This window comes from Argentina silus (assembly GCF_951799395.1).
Source record: "Argentina silus genome assembly, chromosome: 21".
Taxonomy (NCBI): Eukaryota; Metazoa; Chordata; class Actinopteri; order Argentiniformes; family Argentinidae; genus Argentina; species Argentina silus.
Genome location: NC_139675.1, coordinates 9,311,703 through 9,332,667, shown reverse-complemented (window position 1 = coordinate 9,332,667; position 20,965 = coordinate 9,311,703). Strand labels below are relative to the sequence as shown.

The following is a 20,965-nucleotide window of genomic DNA, read 5'->3' as shown; positions in this document are numbered from 1 at the left end:
TCCCACCAGCTTCAGTTGGCACAAGTGTTCTAACTGATTTGAGGAACTTAAAAGTCCAAGGATGAGTGAACAGGCTGTTGATAACACATCTGACTAGACCGACATGAGGAACAGTATCACTTGTGAGGGTCTTTGATACATCACTAATGCAGAGATATAAACGTGAAGCAACATTTAAACATGTCACCTTTTTATTCAGTTTGTTGTTGTAGAAATGGATGTTTCACTCCTCTTGAATAACCTCACTTCATTGAATCAGACAATACATTATACAAGCATTATGTGTGTGATTCGTTTAAGTCTAAAATAAGAAATTCTCAAAACATATTCACGTACAGGATTAAACACACTTAATACTTCAACTCTCAAGGGGATTTCCCCATCTCCTGAAATAGAATTGAAACTTTAATTTGCATCATACTTTCTGACGTACTGCTCCATAAGTGCTTCCAGCCCTGTGAGTTCAACACTTCATGACTGAGAGCCGTCCTTCATGACAACAGAACCACAACCACAATGACTTCCATCATCGTCTTCATCTGGACATTTGCTTTCTGGATTCAAGGTGAGATCTGAAGTGATAAATCCCACACAAATGTACTTGTTCATTGATATACATTCTATAGTACTGCCTCAATGCTGGTGTAGCCTTGGGCTCCGTTTACATGTCAAGTCTTCATTTGTTTTGCAGGATCCACTGGACAGTATGTTGTAACCCAGAGTCCTGCAGTGAAAGCTGTGTCATTGGGACAGTCAGTCAGTCTCAGCTGTAAAGTTAGCAGTGCTGTATATACAGATAGTCATGGAGACCGTTTAGCCTGGTACCAACAAAGACCTGGAGAAGCTCCTAAACTCCTCATTTACTATGCTAAAACACTTCAGTCTGGGACTCCATCTAGATTTAGTGGCAGTGGATCTGGGAGTGACTTCACTCTGACCATCAGTGGAGTCCAGGCTGAAGATGCAGGAGATTACTACTGTCAGAGTTACCACGATCACAATAGTAAAGACGTGTTCACACAGTGATACAGAGCCGTACAAAAACCTCCCTCAGTCAGACTGCACAGTGACTGCACTGCTACAGCTGGGACCTACTGCAGGTGCTGAGGGGGAAGAGACAGAGACATGGAACACTGCTCAGAAGAGGATGTCAACTGTGACATGTGACATAGTCATGAATCCTCAAAAAACATTATTTGAAACAGACTAAAATCATTATGATCATTTTCAACATCAAAATATTCCTCATGTTTGGTCATAAGACTAAGACTGAAGCTGAATTCAGAGTCCACGGCTGCAGAACCAAAATAGTCCACCGGCCCTTCATGACAAACCTAGCCTCATTTAATGTCATTTTAATAGTCTCTTATACAAAATATCACAACCAATGGGCCGTGCAGCTATCAGGATTCACTGTGGTGAACTCAGTGGAATGTATACATTCAATGTTGATATCCCCCATGATGAAGTAGGATCTAAATTCCCTGAATTGATTATGTTTAACTTTTGAATGTTTTATTAATCCTTCATACAACGGGTGGTTTGGAATACATATTGTTCCAGTCTATCCTGCCCCTGATATATCAGACAACATACACATGACCACTTCCATTCATAAAACACCATCGTTAACATTGTTACCTCGCTGTTTTCATCATGGACAGCCTTCCTAGAAACCAGTTCTGGAGCTATCAACCAGTGCTTGTGTAGTTTTGATTTAACATGTCAGTCAATACGAATCGAATTAGCAACCATTGTTAGTGAATGTAGCATCACGTTTTTTGGAAAAATGTCTCGTATGGGATGAATCTGGCTTTTAATGCAGGAAACCCACTTTATAAAAGCAATAATACACTCAAGTTCATAATAATGATAATAATAATAACAGTATAAAAGCAATAATACACTCTGCCTCGCCTCGCGGTTATGACCATGTCACAGCCATGATTAAAACATCATAACACATGGCCTCTCCTGTATTATTGCTTAATTATTCAACCAGAGAAGTCACATTGCCATTTTCATCAGTTTTTCAAGTGAGCCCTCACCAAGAAGGCAGCATCCACACTGTTACACAGACACAGAAGACACAACACAGCATGTAACATATTATAGGATTCCAATTGCTTGGTCAAAAACAGTGCTGTGTTGTCGTGTTGTTGATGTGGAGGTGAGTCTCATGTGTTGTGATGAGGGCCTGCAGAGTCCCAGTGTGTTTGATCAGAGACCCAGGAGAGGAGGGAGCTGAACTCAGTCAGGAACAGAGCAGCAGTGAGCAGCAGTCCTGCACAGTGGAGCCCCTCTTCTCTCAGTGTCAGTCTAGTCCAGCACTCAGTCCACACACCACACAGCTCCATCAATCACATGTGTTTGTAGAGCGCTTTGCACAACCACAGTGGTCTCACAGTGCTTTACAACAAGAGGAATACAAACATTATAAACAATCAATAAACAAACTAGATGAACACCGAACCATCAAAGGGCTTGTTCACTGCACACTGCACTGACACTACTCACCCTGTAGGGGGAGACACAGGAGCATTTTGCTACCAGTACCAAGATACATGAGATGTAGTCAACTCCTCTTATCAAAATATGTTTGAAATGTCAATGACCCATTATAAGAGAGGACCAAACTGATTTAGTCCTAATTATATTTAGAACTGAAAAAAATGAAAAAACAAACATTTAATTTGTTATCTGTTCATGAGAGTGAACTATACATTGACTTTGTTATTGATCTGACAGTGGACCTCTACTGAATGAGAAAAATAGTTTTGGGCCAATGCAGAAAATGAGCCGTGTAGGTAGGTAGGTTCTCAGCTCTGAGTTGGCCCCTCAGAGATCAAAAGACACTGAAATGGCCTCTGTGTAACATCTGGCACTGAAGACTTTATCAAGACCATAGCAGTGATTTGCATAGTGGAGGGACTCTCACAGACAGCCCATGCTTCAGTGCCCCTGGTGTGTTTAAAGCCCTGTGAGTTTAACACTTCATGACCAACTGCAGACCAACAGCAGGACTCACAACAACCATGAGTCTGATCACCATCTTCATATGGACTCTTGCCGTCTGTGTTCAAGGTATGTGCATTTACACGTTTTTATTGATAAAGTTTGAGTCATAAATATTTAGAGTAAATTAGATGACTGAATAATTTCCAGTATTAAAAGTATGACATGTTGAATGTATTCCTTTCTCCCTCTGAAATGCAGAGTCCAGAGGACAGTACACGTTGACCCAGACACCAGCAGTGAAAGCTGTTCTCACAGGAGAGACAGTTAGCATAGGATGTAGAGTCAGCAGTGATGTGTACAATGGTGATCACCTGAGCTGGTACCAACAAAGACCTGGAGAAGCTCCTAAACTCCTCATTTATCGTACAAGCACAATGTTCACTGGGACTCCATCTAGATTCAGTGGCAGTGGATCTGGGAGTGACTTCACTCTGACCATCAGTGGAGTCCAGGCTGAAGATGCAGGAGATTACTACTGTCAGAGTTTCCACTATCCTAATAGTAAATATGTGTTCACACAGTGATACAGAGCCGTACAAAAACCTCCCTCAGTCAGACTGCACAGTGACTGCACTGCTACAGCTGGGACCTACTGCAGGTGCTGAGGGGGAAGAGACAGTGACATGGAACACTGACTGAACTATGATACGCTGAGCTAAATATAACAGTGATGCTGACAAAACAATATGTCCCCTCATCCAACCACATACCAATGAAGTCCTGGAGTGGTTTCAAGTTGTTGAGAAAACAGCAAGATGAGGACTTTTGAAGTGGAAGCACAAACACACTCCTCCCAACATCTAACGTCCCTAATAAGACTGCAGTTTAAAGTAGTGAATGATGTGTGTCACTGTGTGTGATGATGCTCCATACAGTATGCAGGGGAAGGCTTTGCTGACCCGTCCATTTGGACTTTCCACTCCCATTTAGACCCAGCATTGATTCGTGCCGTTCTCATTTATCATGACTCACAGCAGAATATGATCACTGTTCCATCACAATAGTGAAAAACAATAGACCAGGATAGAACATCTCACTGTCCACTATATGAGATCAGAGCATCAATTCAATGGTAAATGTGAAGAGTCATCAGTTTCATGTAGAGCTCAAACACAGACTGTACTGACTCTGACCACTGGAGGGAAACATATAGTCATTATTGATAAGTTGATACGTTACTGTATTAGTTTATTCATAGAAGATCCCCATTGGCTGTTACATCAGCAACAGCTACTCATACAGCTGCTGTATAACAAAGTATCAGAGTAAAAACATCCCTGACTCCAGTCTCTACTTCTAATCATCCTCTGCTTCCTAAAGAGCCTCCCTCTGTCTGGTTCTGGCACTGTCCATGTAGAACTGCTGCTCTCTCTCCTCACAGTACACAGCATCAAGCCTGACTCCACTGACCTCTTCAACTGTACTTCCTGGGGGACCATTTTAGACAGTGAAACTGTTCAACTGGTAGACTGGGAGCTGTGAGAGTGAAACTCACATTTGCATCTAGTCAGGGTGGGGTGGTTCTGCTTCTCTCAGAATAGAGCAGCCCTGTCACCAGATGTTCACCCATCCCCAGGGGCCTTAAACTGAGAAACCACTTAAAACTCAGGTAATTTTCAATGATTTGGACTTTTAAATTGGTTCAATTTATTTAAACCTGTGGTGTGTGTGTGTCAATGATCAAATGTATGAAACTGTAATGAATGATGTGACGGGATACATCTCTTCTTTTTAGTTATGATCATTGATAATACATCATGATGGCCCAGTTATGCCTGACAATAGGCTATGTCACAACAAATGAACATTTGAGTTAATAAAAACCACATAGCAGTGTTTATGATTCAATCAGATATCTTTATTGTCCTCTAAACCGCATTGAAGCATCAAAGCGCACATGAACAGTCGCTAGTTAACAACAGCAGAAACACATCAACACCAACACTGATACAACCTCAGTCTACAGAGTGGAGTGACACCTGGGCTCAAGCAAAGGCCCCTGTTTGTATGTGACTCTATGGAGGCTAGAGAATAGCTGAGCACAGAACAGAGTCAAGGCAGAGGAATCAGCCACTCTCCACAGGGGGGTGTGAGGGGACCTACTCAGAGCACTGGTCTCTCCTCAGTATCTGAGTGACCGTAGGCTGGGAGCTCTGGTGGGCCTCACAGGACACCGTCCCTGCCTTGGTCCACTCCTCAGCAGTGAGAGTCAGGGTGCTGCTCCAGCTGTAGAGGCCGTCCTTCTCCAGGACCCCGCGGCTGGCCTCCTGCGCCTTGTTGATCCCGTCCACATTCCATCTCATTGTCCAGTCTGAGGGGAAGCCCTTGTTGGCCAGGCACATCAGTGTGGCCATACTCTTACTGGACAGCTCCTCACTAGAGGGGGGCAGGACCGTGAGGGTGGGGGCACGGTTACCTAGAACACACACAGAACATAGACATGAACTATGGTACAAGAGTCACTTATGCACAGTATCTAAATATACAGTCGTGATTTAGAAATGTATCAACATATGAATTTAATGTTAATTGGATCAATCTTATGAAGAAAATACCAAAAAGTCAACCAAAACGCGTCAGATGAACCATACAAACTTTAAATACGATCAGTGCGGTGTAACTATGTCATAAAGTTGTTTGTCTGATGAGAATATTCATATGTTTAGTATTCACAGACTGAGAGAATTCTTAAGTGACTTTCTTGCACACATCAAACGTGTCATGAAGTTGGATGTTCAACACATAACTCAGACTAGTAACCTAACAACACAACAGGTAACATGCAACCATAACTACAATAACTGATACATTTATTAGTTGTTCCCAGAATTACACTTAAAACCCTAAAAAGCAAACATATTACTTAATTTGGACATTTTTGATTTGCTAAATTATCAAATGAAATGAGACTCAGTCGATATTCATTAAAGAGAAATCTTTTAGAATGAATAATAATGAAAACAACTTTTACAATAGATTATTCTGAAATGTTCCTCGTTGTTAGAAAGTAAGTAGATACATTAAATTACTCTGAACTGATCAGAAAGAAACATTAAAAGCTCATCACTTACTTCCAACATCAAGTCTGGTGCCGCTACCAAAAGTGTACCACAGTGATACAATCCCTATGACTGCCTGTACAAAAACCTCCCTCTCATTGTGCAGGTGGCTATGAACGTTTCTAGACTCATGTTCATTTCTTCAGCTGATAAACTCATCCACCTACTTACAGTTATACTATTCGCTTTTATTGACATTACATTTTAAATTTGATTGAATAAAACAACATTAAAATTAGAAATGTTGTATTGCGATTTGTGTACTTTCTCAAAAAATAAAATGTATTTTTTTTTCCAATAATGTTCAAACATGAAATGAAAGAATGTGTTTCAACGTGAACAGGTGAATAAAGTTGTTAACTTTGTAGTTTACTTACTGCCAACATCCAGTCTGGTGCCGCTACCAAAAGTCCACCACAGTGATTGAGCGTAACTGAACGGCCGTACAAAAACCTCTCTGTGCTGTAAAGCTGCAGCTCCAACCACACAGATCTCACAAAGACAATCTCATTCAACACAAATCTCACCCAACAACCCCAAAGGAACACTTCATATGATCTCTATCAGTAACAACACACATATGATTGATTTAAATCCAGATTAGTCTTTTTCCTCTTGTGTTTATCAGGTGTCCTCATAGACACACAGCAGCCAGAGTCCAGCAGTAGATCCAGTGTTTGTATTCCTCCATATTGTCCTCATGACAGAGAGCAGCAGCAGCAGCAGCTCTGACAGTGATTCATGTTGTATATTCCTTTATTAAAGATGCTGACCACAGACTTAACAGTGGTGGTGAAGTCACAGAGGACAGACACCACTACCAGAGGAATCCCACCAGCTTCAGTTGGCACAAGTGTTCTAACTGATTTGAGGAACTTAAAAGTCCAAGCATGAGTGAACAGGCTGTTGATAACACATCTGACTAGACCGACATGAGGAACAGTATCACTTGTGAGGGTCTTTGATACATCACTAATGCAGAGATATAAACATGAAGCAACATTTAAACATGTCACCTTTTTATTCAGTTTGTTGATATAAAAATGGGTGTTTGACTCCTCTTGAATAACCTCACTTCATTGAATCAGACAATACATTATACAAGCATTATGTTTGTGTGATTCTTTTAAGTCTAAAATGAGAAATTCTCAAAACATATTCACATACAGGATTAAACACACTTAATACTTCCACTCTCTCAAGGGGATTTCCCCATCTCCTGAAATAGACTTGAAACTTTAATTTGCATCATACTTTCTGACGTACTCCTCCATAAGTGCTTCCAGCCCTGTGAGTTCAACACTTCATGACTGAGAGCCGTCCTTCATGACAACAGAACCACAACAACAATGACTTCCATCATCGTCTTCATCTGGACATTTGCTCTCTGGATTCAAGGTGAGATCTGAAGTGATAAATCCCACACAAATGTGCTTGTTCATTGATATACATTCTATACTACTGCCTCAACGCTGATGTAGCCTTGGGCTCCGTTTACATGTCAAGTCTTCATTTGTTTTGCAGGATCCACTGGACAGTATGTTGTAACCCAGAGTCCTGCAGTGAAAGCTGTGTCATTGGGACAGTCAGTCAGTCTCACCTGTAAAGTTAGCAGTGCTGTATATAGAGCTAGTTCTCTAGACCATTTAGCCTGGTACCAACAAAGACCTGGAGAAGCTCCTAAACTCCTCATTTACTATGCTAAAACACTTCAGTCTGGGACTCCATCTAGATTCAGTGGCAGTGGATCTGGGAGTGACTTCACTCTGACCATCAGTGGAGTCCAGGCTGAAGATGCAGGAGATTACTACTGTCAGAGTTTCCACGTTCACAATAGTAACTATGTGTTCACACAGTGATACAGAGCCGTACAAAAACCTCCCTCAGTCAGACTGCACAGTGACTGCACTGCTACAGCTGGGACCTACTGCAGGTGCTGAGGGGGAAGAGACAGAGACATGGAACACTGCTCAGAAGAGGAGGTCAACTGTGACATGTGACATTGTCATGAATCCTAAAAAAACATTATATAAAACAGACTAAAATCATTCTCATCATTTTCAACATCAAAATATTCCTCATGTTTGGTCATAAGACTAAGACTAAAGCTGAATTCAGAGTCCACGGCTGCAGAACCAAAATAGTCCACCGGCCCTTTATGACGAACCTAGCCTCATTTAATGTCATTTTAATAGTCTCTTATACAGCATATCACAACCAATGGGCCGTGCAGCTATCAGGATTCACTGTGGTGAACTCAGTGGAATGCATACATGCAATGTTGATATCTCCCATGATGAAGTAGGATCTAAATTCCCTGAATTGATTATGTTTCACTTCTTAATGTTTTATTAATCCTTCAAACAACGGGTGGTTTGGAATACATATTGTTCCAGTCTATCCTGCCCCTGATATATCAGACAACATACACATGGCCACTTCCATTCATAAAACACCATCGTTAACAATGTTACCTCGCTGTTTTCATCATGGACAGCGTTCCTAGAAACCAGTTCTGGAGCTATCAACCAGTGCTTGTGTAGTTTTGATTTAACATGTCAGTCAATACGAATCAAATTAGCAACCATTGTTAGTGAATGTAGCATCACGTTTTTTGGAAAAATGTCTCGTATGGGATGAATCTGGCTTTTAATGCAGGAAACCCACTTTATAAAAGCAATAATACACTCAAGTTCATAATAATGATATTAATAATAACAGTATAAAAGCAATAATACACTCTGCCTCGCCTCGCGGTTATGACCACGTCACAGCCATGATTAAAACATCATAACACGTGGCCTCTCATGTATTATTTCTTACTTATTCAACCAGAGAAGTCACATTGACATTTTCATCAGTTTTTCAAGTGAGCCCTCACCAAGAAGGCAGCATCCACACCGTTACACAGACACAGAAGACACAACACAGCATGTAACATATTATAGGATTCCAATTGCTTGGTCAAAAACAGTGCTGTGTTGTCGTGTTGTTGATGTGGAGGTGAGTCTCATGTGTTGTGATGAGGGCCTGCAGAGTCCCAGTGTGTTTGATCAGAGACCCAGGAGAGGAGGGAGCTGAACTCAGTCAGGAACAGAGCAGCAGTGAGCAGCAGTCCTGCACAGTGGAGCCCCTCTTCTCTCAGTGTCAGTCTAGTCCAGCACTCAGTCCACACACCACACAGCTCCATCAATCACATGTGTTTGTAGAGCGCTTTGCACAACCACAGTGGTCTCACAGTGCTTTACAACAAGAGGAATACAGACATTATAAACAATCAATTAACAAACTAGATGAACACCGAACCATCAAAGGGCCTGTACACTGCACACTGCACTGACACTACTCACCCTGTAGGGGGTGACACAGGAGCATTTTGCTACCAGTAACAAGATACATGAGATGTAGTCAACTCCTCTTATCAAAATATGTTTGAAATGTCAATGACCCATTATAAGAGAGGACCAAACTGATTTAGTCCTAATTATATTTAGAACTGAAAAAAATGAAAAAACAAACATTTAATTTGTTATCTGTTCATGAGAGTGAACTATACATTGACTTTGTTATTGATCTGACAGTGGACCTCTACTGAATGAGAAAAATAGTTTTGGGCCAATGCAGAAAATGAGCCGTGTAGGTAGGTAGGTTCTCAGCTCTGAGTTGGCCCCTCAGAGATCAAAAGACACTGAAATGGCCTCTGTGTAACATCTGGCACTCAAGACTTTATCAAGACCATAGCAGTGATTTGCATAGTGGAGGGACTCTCACAGACAGCCCATGCTTCAGTGCTCCTGGTGTGTTTAAAGCCCTGTGAGTTTAACACTTCATGACCAACTGCAGACCAACAGCAGGACTCACAACAACCATGAGTCTGATCACCATCTTCATATGGACTCTTGCCGTCTGTGTTCAAGGTATGTGCATTTACACGTTTTTATTGATAAAGTTTGAGTCATAAATATTTAGAGTAAATTAGATGACTGAATAATTTCCAGTATTAAAAGTATGAAATGTTGAATGTATTCCTTTCTCCCTCTGAAATGCAGAGTCCAGAGGACAGTACACGTTGACCCAGACACCAGCAGTGAAAGCTGTTCTCACAGGAGAGACAGTTAGCATCGGATGTAGAGTCAGCAGTGATGTGTACAATGGTGATCACCTGAGCTGGTACCAACAAAGACCTGGAGAAGCTCCTAAACTCCTCATTTATCGTACAAGCACAATGTTCACTGGGACTCCATCTAGATTCAGTGGCAGTGGATCTGGGAGTGACTTCACTCTGACCATCAGTGGAGTCCAGGCTGAAGATGCAGGAGATTACTACTGTCAGAGTTTCCACTATCCTAATAGTAAATATGTGTTCACACAGTGATACAGAGCCGTACAAAAACCTCCCTCAGTCAGACTGCACAGTGACTGCACTGCTACAGCTGGGACCTACTGCAGGTGCTGAGGGGGAAGAGACAGAGACATGGAACACTGACTGAACTATGATACGCTGAGCTAAATATAACAGTGATGCTGACAAAACAATATGTCACCTCATCCAACCACATACCAATGAAGTCCTGGAGTGGTTTCAAGTTGTTGAGAACACAGCAAGATGAGGACTTTTGAAGTGGAAGCACAAACACACTCCTCCCAACATCTAACGTCCCTAATAAGACTGCAGTTTAAAGTAGTGAATGATGTGTGTCACTGTGTGTGATGATGCTCCATACAGTATGCAGGGGAAGGCTTTGCTGACCCGTCCATTTGGACTTTCCACTCCCATTTAGACCCAGCATTGATTCGTGCCGTTCTCATTTATCATGACTCACAGCAGAATATGATCACTGTTCCATCACAATAGTGAAAAACAATAGACCAGGAAAGAACATCTCACTGTCCACTATATGAGATCAGAGCATCAATTCAATGGTAAATGTGAAGAGTCATCAGTTTCATGTAGAGCTCAAACACAGACAGTACTGACTCTGACCACTGGAGGGAAACATATAGTCATTATTGATAAGTTGATACGTTGCTGTCTTAGTTCATTAATAGAAGATCCCCATTGGCTGTTACATCAGCAACAGCTACTCATACAGCTGCTGTATAACAAAGTATCAGAGTAAAAACATCCCTGACTCCAGTCTCTACTTCTAATCATCCTCTGCTTCCTAAAGAGCCTCCCTCTGTCTGGTTCTGGCACTGTCCATGTAGAACTGCTGCTCTCTCTCCTCACAGCACACAGCATCAAGCCTGACTCCACTGACCTCTTCAACTGTACTTCCTGGGGGACCATTTTAGACAGTGAAACTGTTCAACTGGTAGACTGGGAGCTGTGAGAGTGAAACTCACATTTGCATCTAGTCAGGGTGGGGTGGTTCTGCTTCTCTCAGAATAGAGCAGCCCTGTCACCAGATGTCCACCCATCCCCAGGGGCCTTAAACTGAGAAACCACTTAAAACTCAGGTAATTTTCAATGATTTGGACTTTTAAATTGGTTCAATTTATTTAAACCTGTGGTGTGTGTGTGTCAATGATCAAATGTATGAAACTGTAATGAATGATGTGACGGGATACATCTCTTCTTTTTAGTTATGATCATTGATAATACATCATGATGGCCCAGTTATGCCTGACAATAGGCTATGTCACAACAAATGAACATTTGAGTTAATAAAAACCACATAGCAGTGTTTATGATTCAATCAGATATCTTTATTGTCCTCTAAACCCCATTGAAGCATCAAAGCGCACATGAACAGTCGCTGGTTAACAACAGCAGAAACACATCAACACTAACACTGATACAACCTCAGTCTACAGAGTGGAGTGACACCTGGGCTCAAGCAAAGGCCCCTGTTTGTATGTGACTCTATGGAGGCTAGAGAATAGCTGAGCACAGAACAGAGTCAAGGCAGAGGAATCAGCCACTCTCCACAGGGGGGTGTGAGGGGACCTACTCAGAACACTGGTCTCTCCTCAGTATCTGAGTGACCGTAGGCTGGGAGCTCTGGTGGGCCTCACAGGACACCGTCCCTGCCTTGGTCCACTCCTCAGCAGTGAGAGTCAGGGTGCTGCTCCAGCTGTAGAGGCCGTCCTTCTCCAGGACCCCGCGGCTGGCCTCCTGCGCCTTGTTGATCCCGTCCACATTCCATCTCATTGTCCAGTCTGAGGGGAAGCCCTTGTTGGCCAGACACATCAGTGTGGCCATACTCTTACTGGACAGCTCCTCACTAGAGGGGGGCAGGACCGTGAGGGTGGGGGCACGGTTACCTAGAACACACACAGAACATAGACATGAACTATGGTATTAGAGTCACTTATGCACAGTATCTAAATATACAGTCGTGATTTAGAAATGTATCAACATATGAATTTAATGTTAATTGGATCAATCTTATGAAGAAAATACCAAAAAGTCAACCAAAACGCGTCAGATGAACCATACAAACTTTAAATACGATCAGTGCGGTGTAACTATGTCATAAAGTTGTTTGTCTGATGAGAATATTCATATGTTTAGTATTCACAGACTTAGAAATTCTTAAGTGACTTTCTTGCACACATCAAACGTGTCATGAAGTTGGATGTTCAACACATCACTCAGACTAGTAACCTAACAACACAACAGGTAACATGCAACCATAACTACAATAACTGATACATTTACTAGTTGTTCCCTGAATTACACTTAAAACCCTAAAAAGCAAACATATTACTTAATTTGGACATTTTTGATTTGCTAAATTATCAAATGAAATAAGACTCAGTCTATATTATTTTTAGAGAAAACTTTTTGAAGGAATAGTAATTTAAACAACTTTTAGAATAGATTATTCTGAAATGTTCCTCGTTGTTAGAAAGTAAGTAGATACATTAAATTACTCTGAACTGATCAGAAAGAAACATTAAAAGCTCATCACTTACTTCCAACATCAAGTCTGGTGCCGCTACCAAAAGTGTACCACAGTGATACAATCCCTATGACTGCCTGTACAAAAACCTCCCTCTCATTGTGCGTTTTTAGACTCATGTTCATTTCTTCAGCTGATAAACTCATCCACCTACTTACAGTTATACTTTTCGCTTTTATTGACATTACATTTTAAATTTGATTTAATAAAACAACATTAAAATTAGAAATGTTGTATTGCGATTTGTGTACTTTCTCAAAAAATAAAATGTATTTTTTTTCCCAATAATGTTCAAACATGAAATGAAAGAATGTGTTTCAACGTGAACAGGTGAATAAAGTTGTTAACTTTGTAGTTTACTTACTGCCAACATCCAGTCTGGTGCCGCTACCAAAAGTCCACCACAGTGATTGAGCGTAACTGAACGGCCGTACAAAAACCTCTCTGTGCTGTAAAGCTGCAGCTCCAACCACACAGATCTCACAAAGACAATCTCATTCAACACAAATCTCACCCAACAACCCCAAAGGAACACTTCATATGATCTCTATCAGTAATAACACACATATGATTGATGTTGTGATTTAAATCCAGATTAGTCTTTTTCCTCTTGTGTTTATCAGGTGTCCTCATAGACACACAGCAGCCAGAGTCCAGCAGTAGATCCAGTGTTTGTATTCCTCCATATTGTCCTCATGACAGAGAGCAGCAGCAGCAGCAGCTCTGACAGTGATTCATGTTGTATATTCCTTCATAAAAGATGCTGACCACAGACTTAACAGTGGTGGTGAAGTCACAGAGGACAGACACCACTACCAGAGGAATCCCACCAGCTTCAGTTGGCACAAGTGTTCACTAACTGATTTGAGGAACTTAAAAGTCCAAGCATGAGTGAACAGGCTGTTGATAACACATCTGACTAGACCGACATGAGGAACAGTATCACTTGTGAGGGTCTTTGATACATCACTAATGCAGAGATATAAACGTGAAGCAACATTTAAACATGTCACCTTTTTATTCAGTTTGTTGTTGCAAAAATTGATGTTTCACTCCACTTGAATAACCTCACTTCATTGCATCAGACAATACATTATACAAGCATTATGTGTGTGTGATTCTTTTGAGTCTAAAATAAGAAATTCCCTTTACTTTATTTGAAAAAAAAAGCTCTGCATATTCACATACAGGATTAAGCACACTTAATAGTTGAACACTCTCAAGGGGATTTCCTCATCGACTGAAATAGACTTGAAACTTTAATTTGCATAATACTTTCTGACGTACTGCTCCATAAGTGCTTCCAACCCTGTGAGTTCAACACTTCATGACTGAGAGCCGTCCTTCATGACAACAGAACCACAACCACAATGACTTCCATCATCGTCTTCATCTGGACATTTGCTCTCTGGATTCAAGGTGAGATCTGAAGTGATAAATCCCACACAAATGTACTAGTTCATTGATATACATTCTATAGTACTGCCTCAACGCTGATGTAGCCTTGGGCTCCGTTTACATGTCAAGTCTTCATTTGTTTTGCAGGATCCACTGGACAGTATGTTGTAACCCAGAGTCCTGCAGTGAAAGCTGTGTCATTGGGACAGTCAGTCAGTCTCACCTGTAAAGTTAGCAGTGCTGTATATACAGATAGTACTTATGGAGACCGTTTAGCCTGGTACCAACAAAGACCTGGAGAAGCTCCTAAACTCCTCATTTACTTTGTTAAAACACTTCAGTCTGGGACTCCATCTAGATTCAGTGGCAGTGGATCTGGGAGTGACTTCACTCTGACCATCAGTGGAGTCCAGGCTGAAGATGCAGGAGATTACTACTGTCAGAGTTACCACGGTGGTGGAGTGTTCACACAGTGATACAGAGCCGTACAAAAACCTCCCTCAGTCAGACTGCACAGTGACTGCACTGCTACAGCTGGGACCTAATGCAGGTGCTGAGGGGGAAGAGACAGAGACATGGAACACTGCTCAGAAGAGGAGGTCAACTGTGACATGTGACATTGTCATGAATCCTCAAAGAACATTATATAAAACAGACTAAAATCATTTTGATCATTTTCAACATCAAAATATTCCTCATGTTTGGTCATAAGACTAAGACTAAAGCTGAATTCAGAGTCCACGGCTGCAGAACCAAAATAGTCCACCGGCCCTTTATGACGAACCTAGCCTCATTTAATGTCATTTTAATAGTCTCTTATACAACATATCACAACCAATGGGCCTTGCAGCTATCAGGATTCACTGTGGTGAACTCAGTGGAATGCATACATGCAATGCTGATATCCCCCATGATGAAGTAGGATCTAAATTCCCTGAATTGATTATGATTAACATATTAACGTTTTATTAATCCTTCATACAACGGGTGGTTGGCAATTCCTATTGTTCCAGTCTATCCTGCCCCTGATATATCAGACAACATACACATGACCACATCCATTCATAAAACACCATCGTTAACAATGTTACCTCGCTGTTTTCATCATGGACAGCCTTCCTAGAAACCAGTTCTGGAGCTATCAACCAGTGCTTGTGTAGTTTTGATTTAACATGGCAGTCAATACGAATCAAATTAACGACCAGAGAACGCCTTCAATTGCACTTGACAACCAGGGTCAGTGAATGAAGCTTCACGTTTTGTTGAAAAATGGATGGTTTAGGAATGAATCTTGCTTTTTAATGCTGGTAACCCATTGTATAAAAGCAATAATACACATGAGTCCATAATAATGATAATAAAAATAATAATAATAAGATAGATCTATTCCTAGATAGCAACAAATAATCAGGATCATTCTGATCTCGATGAAAAGTTTTTAAATACTGGGTCCAGGGTACTCAAATCTCTGTTTTTGTAATGCTGATGCAAGTACGCAACTCACGCACCTTCCAGCCCGCGCCATCGTCATCTCCAAGCGCCGCCCAGTCGAATCATACTTCGCGCCAAGGAAGATTTCTGGATGTACCCTGTCAACTAATCTGACAACAATCAACAAGAAAACGAACTTTTTTTGTTGATCATGGTAAGACACGTAGTCGGTGTATAAATTGTCCCAGTCATTCCTTGTAATTCATACTGTTTATCACATGCAAATATTCGTGTTGGCGACTTGTTAGCGTGTTTGCTTGCTGCCCTGGAGCACGCACTAAATTAGCGTATTGGCAGCGAGCTAGCATGACATGATAAGCTAGTTTAGCTGGCTACTAAATCTAGCCACTTCTGCTTGTGGTTTTCGCTGGCTGTGTTGTGCTAACAAAAAGCGAGACATGGTAACTCATTTGTTTGTGAGTTGTTTGCATGTCAGACACCAACATGACAGATGTGTCCTCGATACCCAACTGCCTCTGAAACGGTTGACATGACAGACATTCTGCTAGCTCATCGTATTGATACAGATTACCTGATGCTTCAACATAATGCTTTGAAATAAAAGCGACAGCTATCTCCAATGCAAAACAGGATTGCAATAACCTCGCTACTTTTTGGTAGGCGACGTTAACTTCACATGGCACATGTCTTGTGTTGGTGGTACTTTTGTGCTCTACGCTTAGTTCAGGTTAGGCCGAATCCCCAAAAAGTCATGCAGTTTCTGTTCTGCGGCATTTGCTCTCTTCCCCATCCCCTACGCAGGATATACGGCGGTTCTTTGCCCCTACGAGCAAACCCGCGGTGCAAAAACCAGCGCAGAATGGAACCTCCAGTACAGACGACGAGACCAAGAAAAAAAAGAAGGCTGTCTGCGTCGATGAAGACGTGAAGAAGAAAAAGAAAGCCAGCACCAAGGTACTAAAGGGAACTCTGTGGGCACACTGTGACACTTTCATCGTTTGCTCTCACTTATTCGGGGTATAAAAGGATACGGTTGTGCATGTTCAGTGTCATGATAATGTGTGTTGTTATTGTCATGTGTGTCAGATCACAAGCCCCAAGACAGAAGAGAAACAGAAGGACAGTGAGAAGAAGAGGAAGAGGCGCGCTGTCATAGAGTCTGGTAGGTGTCTGCACCTCTGGTAAGGTATTACAATAATAACTTTTCAGAACAAAAAAAATATGCTGTCACGTCAAAGTTATTATACATCAGATACTGCGACAGGGCCTAGGCTCTCACGCATGCAGTACCGCCTGTTTTTGGGGTTCTTGTTGATGTTGGACTGGACTTCTTCAGGCTTATTCTCTCTACCTCAACCTCCTGCAATATCTCACCCTCACTCCATCTCTCCTCTTGGATGCCTCTTCTCTCCTCCTGCCCCTCTCACACTGTTTCTTCTTCAGACTCTGAGGAGGAAAAGCCAGTTAGAAAAAACAATAATGTACCAAAAGAGAGCAAGAAGGCATCCAAACCTGACCCCCTTCCAAAGAAGGACCCAGTGCAGTACGTCTCTGAAACAGGTGAGGCAGAATATACCAGAATAATACTGTTTATGTTCTAGAAGTAGAACACGTTGAGGTACAATATGCAATTGTAGCATATAGTAAGATATGTGAGGATCTTTACTATACTCCTACCACCACTCAGAAGTCAACCACCAGCACCACGAGTCATAGAAGCTCAGATTCTGTCTCAGGGAGGACCTCACTGCACATTTTGAAAAGTCCCTTTCCCTCTCTCTTTCTCTCCTTTCTTTCTGTTCTGTCCCTTCCACTCCCTCTCCCTCCCGCTGAAGACTCAGACAGTGACAACTTCCTGTCCCTGAAGAAGACGTCCCAGCCCAAGGAGAATGGCGTGAACAAACCAGAGAAGAAAATTCCGGAAAAGACTCGGAAAAGCCCTGTAAAAAAGTCCCCCCCGAAACCCACCCCTGCTGCCGCTCTGGGGAAAGGAGGGCTGAAGTCTCCCCCCGTCACCCCTAAATCCGCCCCTCCCCCGCCCAAATGCACTCCTACCTCTGTGATGGACTACTTTGGCACCGCCAGTGTTCAGCGCTCGGACAAGAAGCTGGTGGCTAGTACCAAGAGGAAGGCTGTGAGTAGTAGTAACAACACCCTGATTCACCTCACACCTGTAGCTCCCCCCAGTACCTCACCTCTCACTCACCCCCCGCACTAACTCCTGAACTCCTCACCCCTCACAGGTGGCCAGCACCAAGGGGAAGACTGTAAGTAGTAGCACCCTGGTTTCACTCACCCCTCATCACCCCCTTCTGTAGTACAGTAGGCCACAATGACCTTTGACCTGCCAGTAGCCACTTATGTGGAGAGTAGTTGGCTGGTTAGAATGTTGGTTCAGTGTTGATGGATGGATGGTTGGTTGATGGTTGTTTTCCCCCCCCCAGCCCACACAGGACACAGAGGACTTGAGTGATGAGGTCATTGCCAAGCAGCTTCAGATGGTTGAAGACATGGAGGTGGGTTGACCTCCTCTTCGGACTCTCTGTTGGTTTACACATGATCATGTCTTTCTGTTTACCTTCAGAACTGGGTTGTCATGATGGAGTTCGTTTGATCCCCCCCTTTCTCTCTCGCTCCCCTTCCTTCTCTCAGTTGGAGAAGCAGGTCCATGATGATGAGGAGTTTGCCAGGACACTGGCCATGATGGACGAGGAACCACATGCCAAAAAGGTGAACAATACACACTCTCTCTCTCTCTCTCTCTCTCTCTCTCTCTATTACTACCTATCTCTCTTTCTCTCTCATACTTCTAATGTGTGTGTGTGTGTGTGTGTGTGTCCAGGCTCGTAAGGACCCTGGCGAAAGAAGAGGGTCTACCACATCGCCCAGTAAGAGCAGTGCAGACTCTGCCCACAACACAAGCTCTCAATCACAGTCCAATGGGAGTGGCAGCCACACCCAGGAAGTAATCGGTCCATCTCCTAAAAAGGTCCCGGGTCCGTCCCCTAAAAAGGTCCCTGCTCCGGTCAAAACCAGCTCCAAACTGGCCATGATGAAACGGAGGGAGGAGGAAGAAGAAGAGGAGGGGGGAGGGGGGAAGAGGAAGGGGAAGAGCAAAGCTTCCATCTCGCCTAAAAAGGAGCCCATTGCCCCCTTCATCACAGACAGGAAGCCGGTGCCCAGAACTGGAAGTGTTAGCACAGCGAAAACCTCTCCTGGGACCACACCCACAGCTCTCAAAACCTCTCCTGGGACCACACCCACAGCTCTCAAAACCTCTCCCAAGAAATCAGAGGTGAGAAATCAGCAGTTCAGAAAAGGAAACTCTTCTTCCTACCTTTCTTCCTTTTTCTGTCTTTCTTTCTTTCTTTCTTTCTTTCATACACCAGTGCAGAAGGAGAGGAAGCTGCCGTAGACGATTGATATGCGCCCCGTTGGTTGTGTTCTCTTCCCAGAGCACCAGTCCTGAGGACGCAGAGAAGAAGAGGGCCAACTCCTCCGCCTTCCGCAGTTACCTCAACAGAGAAGGACCCAAGGCACTGGGCTCGAAAGACATACCCACGGTAGCACAGCACACACACACACACACACACACACACACACACACACTCCTCCTCCCAAGCATCGTGCACATACCACTCACGTACGCAAATAGTATTTTTACGTGTGTGTGTCTGTGTCCCACCCAGGGTGCTGAGAACTGCCTGGAGGGCTGTGTGTTTGTGTTGACGGGGGTGCTGGAGTCGATGGAGAGGGATGACGCCAAGTCTCTGATCGAGCGTTACGGGGGCAAGGTGACGTCCAGCGTCAGCAAGAGGACCAGCTACATGGTGCTGGGGAGGGACAGCGGAGCCTCCAAGACGGAGAAGGTACAGGGTCGTGTGTGTGTGTGTGTGTGTGTGTGTGTGTGTGTGTGTGTGTGTGTGTGTGTGTGTGTGTGCGCGTGCGAGACTAAGAAGGTACAGGATGGGACAGCAGCTGCATCCTTAATCTTCTCTCTCTCTCTCTCTCTCTCTCTCTCTCTCTCTCTCTCTCTCGCGCTCCCTTCCTCTTTCACTCTCACTATCCGTCGCTCTTTCTCTCGTTCTCATATCTATCAATCTCTCTCTCTTTCTCCCCCCCCCCCACTCTCTCTCTCCCTCGATCTATACTTCTGGCTCATCTCTCTCTCAATATCTCTCTCTCCCTCTCATTCTGTCTTGTCTATCTCTTTCTCTCTCTCTCTCTCTCCCTCCATCTATACTTCTGCTCTCTCTTCATCCTCTCTCTTCTTCTCCTTCCTCTCTCCATCCATCTCGCTCTCTCCCGGACTCCTCTGTTCTCCGTCTGTCCATCCAGGCGGAGAGTTTTGGCACCAAGATCCTGGATGAGGACGGCCTTCTGGAGCTGATCAGAACAAAACCAGGGAAGAGGTCCAAGTACGAGATCGCCGCCGAGGCAGAGGTCAGCCAAACATGCCATTGCAATGTCGTCCATCATCATCATCATCATCATCAATATTCTACAACCACTAGTTTGAGTTAGAATGTGTTAATCGAACACACACAATATGCCCATATGCTGGAGATCACTATCCATCATCTGGCATCGTCCCTCAATGTCACTGCAAGTCTGTCCAAACGTTGTCTTTTCAAAAGTTTAAACAGATAAACAAACATAATTAGCCATAATTCAAAGGAAAAAAGTAACACCCACACACTAATTCCGATGCAATGGTTATTTATTAAAGTGTTAACAACATTATTACAAGTTCAATTGTCTATCCTCTTCCTCTGGCACCAGAACAAAGCGTCCAAGCGAACTCCAGACACTCAGTCCTCCCGGGCCAAGAGCAGCCCTCACAACCAGAAAACCTCCCCGAAGAAGAGCACCCCCAAGACCCCCAAGACCCCCAGCCCTTCCAAGTCCGGCCTGGCCCAGAGGAGAGGAGCAGGGGGCAGCAGGACACCCCCCGGGAGGGGGGCAGGGTCGGACGTCAGGAGAGGGCTGGGCCTGGGTGGACGGGGGGACTCTTCCTCGTCATTGGCCGAGGAGGGCGCCAGTCTGCTGTGGGTGGATAAGTACCGCCCCCGCTCTCTGAAGTCTGTGATTGGTCAGCAGGGAGATCAGAGCTGTGCCAATAAGCTGCTC

The 20,965-nt window shown here is 43.4% G+C and overlaps 1 protein-coding gene and 2 gene segments (V, D, J or C); 1 reads left to right on the top strand and 2 right to left on the bottom strand.

The window, feature by feature from the left end:
• Positions 1-4,861: 4,861 nt before the first annotated feature.
• Positions 4,862-6,941, bottom strand: LOC310821127 (Ig kappa-b4 chain C region-like). The segment is given in 2 exons: positions 6,455-6,941; positions 4,862-5,434 (listed from the first exon to the last, which is right to left on the bottom strand).
• Positions 6,942-11,770: 4,829 nt separating this feature from the next.
• LOC310821129 (Ig kappa-b4 chain C region-like) lies at positions 11,771-13,725 on the bottom strand. The segment is given in 2 exons: positions 13,350-13,725; positions 11,771-12,344 (listed from the first exon to the last, which is right to left on the bottom strand).
• A 2,209-nt stretch (positions 13,726-15,934) lies between these two features.
• Positions 15,935-20,965, top strand: part of rfc1 (replication factor C (activator 1) 1) — a 9,927-nt gene continuing 4,896 nt past the window's right edge. For 2 of the 4 annotated variants that reach the window (XM_083693016.1, XM_083693015.1), the window contains exons 1-13: positions 15,935-16,028; positions 16,637-16,789; positions 16,922-16,997; positions 17,279-17,395; positions 17,671-17,969; positions 18,079-18,102; positions 18,280-18,351; positions 18,488-18,565; positions 18,678-19,130; positions 19,291-19,398; positions 19,525-19,704; positions 20,174-20,278; positions 20,618-20,965. The exon at positions 20,618-20,965 is cut by the window's right edge and continues 55 nt beyond it. In XM_083693016.1, coding sequence (XP_083549142.1) covers positions 16,026-16,028; positions 16,637-16,789; positions 16,922-16,997; positions 17,279-17,395; positions 17,671-17,969; positions 18,079-18,102; positions 18,280-18,351; positions 18,488-18,565; positions 18,678-19,130; positions 19,291-19,398; positions 19,525-19,704; positions 20,174-20,278; positions 20,618-20,965 — 2,016 coding nt within the window. In that variant the 5' untranslated portion in view covers positions 15,935-16,025. The remainder of the gene's footprint in view (positions 16,029-16,636; positions 16,790-16,921; positions 16,998-17,278; positions 17,396-17,670; positions 17,970-18,078; positions 18,103-18,279; positions 18,352-18,487; positions 18,566-18,677; positions 19,131-19,290; positions 19,399-19,524; positions 19,705-20,173; positions 20,279-20,617) is intronic. The other 2 variants (XM_083693018.1, XM_083693017.1) reach the window with 1 other exon arrangement.